This window comes from Culex pipiens, chromosome 2 (assembly GCF_016801865.2).
Source record: "Culex pipiens pallens isolate TS chromosome 2, TS_CPP_V2, whole genome shotgun sequence".
In the NCBI taxonomy this organism is placed as follows: domain Eukaryota; kingdom Metazoa; phylum Arthropoda; class Insecta; order Diptera; family Culicidae; genus Culex; species Culex pipiens.
This window is the reverse complement of record NC_068938.1, coordinates 181,945,163-181,953,711: the sequence shown is the minus strand read 5'-3', so window position 1 is coordinate 181,953,711 and position 8,549 is coordinate 181,945,163. Positions and strand designations below refer to the sequence as shown.

The 8,549-nt window shown below is 43.0% G+C and overlaps 1 protein-coding gene across 2 annotated transcripts; it reads right to left on the bottom strand.

Moving 5' to 3' along the window:
- Positions 1-409: 409 nt before the first annotated feature.
- LOC120429158 (serrate RNA effector molecule homolog) lies at positions 410-8,549 on the bottom strand. 2 transcript variants are annotated; one of them, XM_039594385.1, is made up of 8 exons: positions 8,410-8,549; positions 7,945-8,092; positions 7,623-7,877; positions 7,377-7,559; positions 6,526-6,592; positions 1,349-3,381; positions 1,180-1,287; positions 410-804 (listed from the first exon to the last, which is right to left on the bottom strand). In XM_039594385.1, exons 2-8 carry the CDS (start codon positions 8,079-8,081, stop codon positions 729-731), a joined length of 2,859 nt encoding a protein of 952 aa, XP_039450319.1. In that variant the 5' UTR covers positions 8,082-8,092; positions 8,410-8,549; the 3' UTR covers positions 410-728. The 2 variants fall into 2 exon arrangements, with proteins under 2 accessions (XP_039450319.1, XP_039450303.1); XM_039594369.2 differs by lacking the exon at positions 410-804 and adding an exon at positions 884-1,067.

Here is an 8,549-nt window from a genome sequence, read left to right as displayed (position 1 = left end):
ACTCTCCACCGTCGCGGCCGCCGCCATGGCCGTCGGCGAAAGTTAACAAAACACCGTCATAAACGCGCTAAAACTTTGAAAATTTCTACCATTGAAGCAGATTATTTATTGAAAACTTCTTATGTAAGTACTTTTTTTTGCTCTATGAATAAGCAAAAAAAAGTTAAATAAGTGTTACATACTTTACATTACATAAATGTGAAATAAAAATGGAACAAAAACATTGAAATTTATAACGTTTTGGATTAGGATTTATCTTTCTACTTTAAACAAATGTATATTAAACGTATTTGTTGTATCAATAACATTCTTTTAGTTTCGAAATATATTTTTTGAAATCAGTTAGCCCCCCCCCCTCCACTCTACACCTTTTGGGAATCATTTCTTTCACAAAATAAGCTAATATCCATGCCTTTACTACATTTATTTCAATATGTTTGGAATATAATTTAGCAGTTTACCAGCTACGGGGAATCGTTCCAAGATCAAGACTGCAGCCTTTCTTTCAGGAGATTTTCTTTTACTTTTGAAATTTTAAGATACGTGTTGTACGGATTAAAATAATACGAACCACAAGACAACGGAGAGGGGCACTGTTCCGCACAATTTAGTCAATTTCAGCGCTCTGTGATGCAATGTTCTTATTTTGTGTTTTAAATGCTGCGCGTTGTTTTACAATTGCTCAAAGTACTAGTTGTGTGTATGATTAAAAAACGATTGGGTTAAGTTTAGATAAACTCGTCCGGTTCGCGCGGTGCGTCCAGATCGCGATAGTGAATCACCGGACGGTAGTCGTTGCCCATTCTGTGGAGTAGTAAAGTTAGGTTTAGTCTCATTTTTGTTTGCTTGTTTGTTGTTCGGATCAAGAAAGAGTAAGAATAGCTTTTCTCTAGTTTTTCTCAAATCTTATGTATTTGCTCAGTGTTTTTTGGGGCGTGAAAATAAAAACTTTTTTTTTCTCTCTAAACAGCAACTCGAATTCCGGCTAGAAGAAACTATCGCTAAAACTGGCACTGTCCAGATCGCTGTACGCCACAATTGGACGGCGAACGTCCACCATCGAATCGCTGTGGAAAAAAGGGGGCAACCAAAAAGAAGAGGTCAGACTTGGAAGCTAGACTAGACTAGAGAAAAGCTAAACTGGGCGCTGACGAGAGAGAGGGGATGGTGGACACTTACCTTCCTCCACGACCGAATCCGGGTCGGCCACGCGGCGCCATCATGGGGGGCGCGTACGCAGAGTACATTGGGGCGTATCCGTGCGACATGCCGTACGGTTGGCGGTAGCTGTGAAAGACGAGTAATAAGTGAATTTCAAACTCAATGGTTCAGAAGTTGAGGAACTCACCCTCCGCCGGATGGTGCGCCGTGATCGCCGGCCGCCTTCTTCGTGTTACCCGGATGTTCGGGTAGCTGGGGCCGCTTGGCGTCCTTGAGGTAGTTGTTGAAGTACTCGACCTCCTTGCGCACCTCGTCGACCTTTTCGCCGTGCTTGTTGAAGATGTGTTTGCGCACAAAGTCGGGACCTTTGAACTTTTTGCCGGACAGCGGGCAGAGCCACTTGTCCTTGGCCAGTTCCTGGGTGTTGGCCTGGATGAACTTTTCCACCTCGGCTTCGCAGTCCTTGGCGCCGAGCTTTTTCATCTCTTCCTCCTCGAGGGTGCTGACGCGGGCCAGGAAGGAGCCCATTTTGCCCTCGAAGGTGCGCACGTACTCCTGGAGCTCGTTGGTGGTGACCTTGTTCTGGGGGGCGGGGCCACGGGCGTGGATGATTCCGCACCGGTTGGGCATTTCGTCCTCGTACGGGTACTCGCAGTGGTTGTAGAAATCGACCGAGTGAACAACGCGCAGGTACAGAATGAGCTTGTCCAGAACTTCGAGCAGCTGGGCGTCGCGTTCGACGAGTTCGCCGTCGGTGGTCTTCTTGGCCTCGGCCTCCGACAGTCCCAGCAGTTCGTCCTCCTCGGCGGAAGCTTCCTCGATCAGGTAGTCGGTGATGTTCTGCAGAACAGGGTTCTTCGAGTTGAGACCGAAGAACTCTCCATTCTTTTCTCCTTGACCTCCGTTATTATCCTCCGTCGAGTCCTTCCACAGACCGGCCTTGTCGTCCAAATTGTGCGCAATCTTGGCGCACAGCTTAATGTCACTTCGGACGATCATCTTGTGGCACGTGATGCCGTTCACCGGGCGAACCCGCCTGCTCAAGTCCTTGTTGACGATCGCTCCCAACTCGCAGTCCCGCAGCCGGATGTTGTTCAAATTCCAGCAAATCTCCTTAATGTTGACATCGCGCCGGAACGTGACCCACCCACGCCGGAACCAACGTCGCTCCAGCAGCGGGTCGGCGATCGCAACCCGCAGAAATCCGTTGTAACGCTTGCACATGGCTTCAACCTCCAGTTTCGTGATTGACGGGGCCAAATTCCGCAGGAAAATCGAACTCGTTCGATGCAGCGCACGCGGACTGCTAGAAGTATTGCTGTCCTTGACCAAATCAACCGTCTCCGTAGCTTCTCCCTGCGCACCACTCTTCTCACCGGCTTCCTTGTCTTTTTCCGCTTCACCTTCCTTGTCCGCCTCAGCCGGAGTCTCCTCCGGTGCCACCGCAGCAGCAGCTCCAACCTCTTCAGTGTCCATCTTCTCCGGCTCGTCATCCTTCCTGCCAGCTTCTTCATCCCCACTCTTGTGCCCGTTGCTCTCAGCCGCTTCCGGTTCCTCAACCGCCTTCGGACTCTTCGGAGTTTCATCCTCGTCAACCGGCTTCTCAGCGGCAGGCTCTCCCTCCACTTGACCCTCCTTTACCCCCTCTTCCTCGTCCTTTTTCTCCTTTTCCTTCTCATCCTCGGAGTCGCTCGAACTCGAACTGGACGAACTCGACGAGCTGGAGTTGGAATCCGACCGGCTGCGCTTTCTACGATCCTTCTTTCTCGTAGAATCCTCTTCCTCCTCGGCTCCTTTCGCCACTTCCGCTTCCCCAACTTGCTCCTCCCCAACCCCCTTCTCCTCCGCCTCCTTCTCCCCCTCCACCTCCCCCTCTTTCTCAACCCCATCCTTTGCGCTCTCCTCCGCCCCGTCCTTCTCCTCCTCCATCTTTTCCTCCTTGATCGAAATCTTCTCCTTCTTTATCCCGTCGTCCAGCGGTTCCCGCTTGATCTCCAGCTTGGGCTTCTCGGGCAGCAGCGATTTGAGCGTCGGAACATCCGGAACCACCGGCGGCGGGGGCTTCTCGTCCAGCACCTTCAGGTCCTCGTCGGTGCCGCCCTCGAGCTTGATGACGACGGTGTCCAGCAGGCGGAGCAGCGGATCGGCCTGGCTCGTGTCCACCGTGACCTTGGCGACCTCGCCCAGCTCCAGCACCTCGCAGAAGACGTCGCAGCGGCGCTGGAAAGTTAAGATAGGAAATGGAATTATTGGTTTTGAAACTAACTAAAGTCGAATAGAATTTGACCAGGAAATATACAATGCAAATTTGATTTAAAGTTTTTGTTTCACCTCATTTTAAAAATTGCCAAAAATATCAAGAGTGAGCCGAATAATTTTCGTTTCAAATGCTTCTATCAAAATTGATTACAGTTTTGGCAAAGTTATGAGCAATTTGTCTTTTTTCCCAAGCATTTTGGTTTAAAATGCATTACTATTGTTACTACTTGTTCGGTAACTGGACTGTACGAAAACTGACGAGGGGACCACCGATGCATAACAATTCCTCTACAAAATGTAAAAAAAAAGTTTTTTTTTAGTTTGTTTCCTGAGCACATTGTTGATTTTTCCTTTAATTTTGACTCGAAATTTCATAAAAAAAAAAAAACAATAAGTATGACTTTTAACATGTTTTTGCATCCACCAGCCCCTCGATCATTTCGGGTTTGTTTTTGTTTTTTGATGTTTGTCAGCTTAATAAGTGGGCTACATCCCAATTATCGAGCGCCCAGTTAAACAACACCCAATTACCGAACAAGTACTGTAACTGTAAACCTGTCCAGTTGTTTTGAAATCATAAGTTTCTAAAATATCTAAATACTAAAAAAACATGTTTTTTTCGCAAACAAATTTTTTTCCGGTATCTGCAAAGGCCTTACTTTTAACATGAAATTTGAAATCTACGAACCCATTTTAGTCATATTTTATCACCGCCATCTTTGATTACAAATTCTAAATCACTTCAGCGTAGTGGCCATACTTCAGATCAACAATCAAAAATAAAACAACGAAAACCTGTTATTGGTGTTGTTCGATTATGCAAGGTGAAATTTTCCAGGACCTTTACATAAACGAGTCTGGACTGTACCAAACAAAAAAATAAATAGAGAATAAAAAAAAAGTAAAAGTTTCATTTCGAATGCAGCTGGATTGAGTTAGATTATACCCCAAAATTCTTTCTGATTGCAGTAAAAACGGCCAGGCCTGCTGTGTTGCATTAACCGCATGAGACAGATTCAGTGAACGGAACCTATATTTTATAGAATTATCAGAGCAGTGAGGATGCGTGGACATACCGTAACAGACGCTCAAATAGCTAAATATGACTCAATTCGGAATTCTAAGATTCTCAAAATTTAAATATGTATTTCTATTTATTTTAAATAAATTTCCAAAAATTAAAAATTAACTTTTTTTAAATTTTTTTTTTGAGATTTGTTATTTTTCAAATTTTAAACGTTTTAAAAATGTCAATAATTTCTAAGATTTTAAAAATTAGAATTATTTTAAAAATTATTTGTTTTAAATAAAAATTTTCAAAAATACCAAAATTTTAAAAACGTCTAAAATTACCAAATTTTTAAGAGTTTTAATTTTTTTTAAGTGTTAAAGCCATTGCAAATACTTTTCAAAGTTTATGTCGCCCCCCCCCCTTCAAAATTGGTCTGAAAAATAAGGGGGCAAAAAAAAAATTTTCCAAAAAATTTAAAAATTTCCATGAAAATAGAAGTCTAATCAACTGAAAACAATCTAAAATGCATTTTTTCTGCATTTATTATCATATTTAGCATGTTTGGGCTTGTTTAAAAATGTTTTGAATTTTTATGAAATTTCAAAGTACAGCACCGCACAAAATTTATTTTTTGGAAAAAATAAAATTTTCGTCGATACTTAGATGATATTTTGGAAACTAATGATGGCAAAACAACTGGACAGGTGTATAATGCATTTTAAAATACTTTTTTCATTAAAGTGTTGAAATGGCTCGTAATTTTATTTTTTGTACTTTTTTTTTAGTTTTTTGCCCCCCCCTCCCTCGACTTTGGTCAGAGTCGAGGGACATAAATTTCAAAAAATGTTTGCAACGGCCTAATAAAAAATTTCTAAGATCTTGAAAAATAAAATAAAATAAAAATAACAAATACCTATTTCTAAGTTTTTAAAATAAACTTAAAAGAATAAAAATCTTAAATTTTATAAAATTTATGAAAATTTTAGAATCTATTTTTTTTTTAAATTTTGTCACATGTTTGATTTTGTTTTAAATTGTTGATTTTTTTTAAAATTTCTTTAAATTTTGGAATTTGCGGATAAGGGACCATCCATAAACCACGTGCACACTTTTTTTTTTTTTTTGGAAATCTCAACCCCCTTTCCATACATATTTTTTGACAAATTTAGACAATGCAAAAAAATTGACAAGACATCATTTTTTTTGTGGTCGTACAAAGGGTCATTGTACTCAGAAAAATAAGCTTTATCGCTGTAAACAATAATATCAGCAATCTAAGTTTCATTTTAGGACAAATTGGGTTCTAAAATTGAGCTTTAATTAAATATTGTTTACAACGATAAAGCTTATTTTTCTGAGTATAATGACTCTTTGTACGACCGCAAAGAATTTAAAATGGATTTTTAAATCAATTTTGAAAAAAATAACTTTGCGGCTCTTGACAGAAAAGGTTCTACTTGACAGCTCGTTCCAAGGGTACCATAGTTGATCGTTGGAAAATATGTTGTCTTGTGATTTTTTTGCATTAAAATGAAAAAAAGTGATCAGAAATGGTTTTAATCGTGTTTTTTTACAATTTTACATAAAAATTGGCATAGGGCTTTGGGACCCTATTGAAAAATGTAAAATTTTGTAATTTTTGGAGAAACATATGTTTTTTAGATACCCGGGTTTTTTTTTTTAATTTTCAAAATCTTAAATTTTTAAAGTTTGAGATATGCATTTTTTGAATTTGAGCATTTAAATTTTTCAATTTGATTATTGAATATCTTAATCTTTGCAATATTTTCCCCTATAAATCTCAACTTTGCCTGACCTTGTTCCTTCCGAACCCCGTACTTAGCTTTTATCAAAAAAGTAAAAGTAGTCATAATTTCGCATAATCGGAATGGCTTTAAATAGGACCGGGTTCAGGTTTAGTTACGTGACTCACGCTTATCTGCCTAACTTTGACAGAATTGAGCTCAAACAACTTTCCGCTTGGCAGAAACTAATCAAATCCTGACAAATTGTGAGTAAAAAAAACCCTTTTTCTGGATTTTTCAAGAAGCTGTAAACATGTAAATGAGATCAATTCAGATAAGATAACTCACCTTTAAGAAGCCAAACTGCTCGTCCTTTCGTTTTTGCGATTCCTCCGGATGGTACTTGATCTTGAACCTAATGGAAACAACGAGAATTTGGCAAAAAGAAAAGAGAGAGAAAGAGAAAGCAAACAAAATGTCTTTTAGAATGAGTTATAAAGTAAATTGAAAATGTTTGATTTTCTCTTTGAAAGATTCGAGCTTTTCACAAGCTAGTTTAAAAAGAGACAACTCTTTTGTTATCACATTCGTGTGCCCATTGACACAACCACAATATTTTCTCAGTTTTAACCCTTATTCTATTAAAATTTAAATACCTCTGGCTCTCAACACACACTCTCTGTTTCTTTCGTTTTCACGCCCGCGATTCGATTGCGCTCAAGAAGTCGTGTCGTGAGGGGCGAACCAGAAAAGTGGTCCACGCCCCCCCGAATAGGAAACCTACCAAAAGCCAAAGGCTCGTGAACGCAGCGAACCGGCATTGCTCGCCGGACGCGTTCTCTCAAATGCCGCGAGCTAGGGCCCTAACCAAGACGTTCGCGCGATGGACACTTTGTTCGAGTTTAAAGTTTACGCGGCCAGCAAGTGGAGGGGGAGCAGAACCTAGCACGGGGGAGAAGTGGGAGGAGTTACGGCGACGGCGTGTTCTAGCGCTGTCAAGGAGAAGAATTTATGGTTTCGTTAATCGTATAAACATGTGGGGAAGGTTGTTCCCGGGGCCGGGCCGGCGTGTGTGTGCGCGTTGTTGACGTTGCTCCTGGGGTGATGCGGTTCCGGCCTGATGGGAGGGTTGCGCGCACACACACAGGAAGGAGCGCCGGGCTGCGATGGGATCCTGCAATTGCAATCGTGGTTCTTACCATTCCTCGTCTTTGTGAGCCACAAAGAACTCGTTCAACTGTTGGCGCTTGAACTCGAGCTTGTAGTCGTTGTACTTCTGGATCGCCTCCGAGTCCGAGATGGCATCGTCCTGGGTGGCCAGGAACTGCTTCAGCGTCATCATGCACGGCTGGGTTTGCATGTCGCCGGAGGATTGCGGTTCCCTGGAAGAGCCAGCATCAGCAAAGAGTTCAAAAACAAGCTACAAGTCGCCCCCAAAAACTCACCTCTGATGCATCGGCGCCGGATGGCCGTACGGGCCGCCACCGCCACCCCCGTGCATCCCACCGTAGTGGTCGTGGCCTCCGCCATAACCTCCGTACATCCCGTACGAGTCGTGACCCCCGAAGCGGCCACCCCGTCCCTCGTCACCCCAGCCTTCGCCGCGCATCCGCTTCATCGGAGGACCCTCGCGCACCGGCGAGTAGCCGCGGTCCCGCGGCGGTGGCCGATAGTCACGGTAGTCTTGCCGGGGTCGTCCACTGAAAGAAAACAAACAAAATTTACCTTCTAGAAGCTTCTCAGCTTTGACCTTCTCTCAACACTTACCGCTCCGGCCAATCGTCTCGGCCGCGCGATCGCTCCGAACGGTCCGCTCCGCGCGGGTAGCTGTCACCGGCACTGCCGCGCTCGCCGCGGAACTTGTCGCGCCGCTTGCGGTCGTACTCGTCGTCGGAATCGCCCATTTTGGGAGTTGCTGGAAAGGGGGAAACATAACCTCAAATTAGTTTCATGGATTGAAAACTAGTTATTTCAAACAGTTGAAATTCGGAAGATAATTGTGCGAAAATTTGCAAAATCGCCGATTTCAGCGTCCAATCACCGGAAATTTGCGCACTAACGGTACTTTTCGCTAAAAATAGGACGCCACGAAAAAATGTTCCGTCATTCCGGTCTAAATCTAAAATACAATTTTCGGCACCAAATTCCCACACATTCCAATCACAAACACCACAAATCCGTTCAATGTCACACCATCTTTAAATTTATCACAAAATGTTCCACTTTACTTACGTTTTTAAGCACTAAAAAGTTGGATTTTGTTCTTGTCCGAAAATTGGATGCGTCCGCTGCCAGCAGATTGAAAAACTTTCGCTTGATGGCCCACGCGATGCTGTCAAAGGTTGGATGACGTTTGAGCGGAGAAAGCGGAA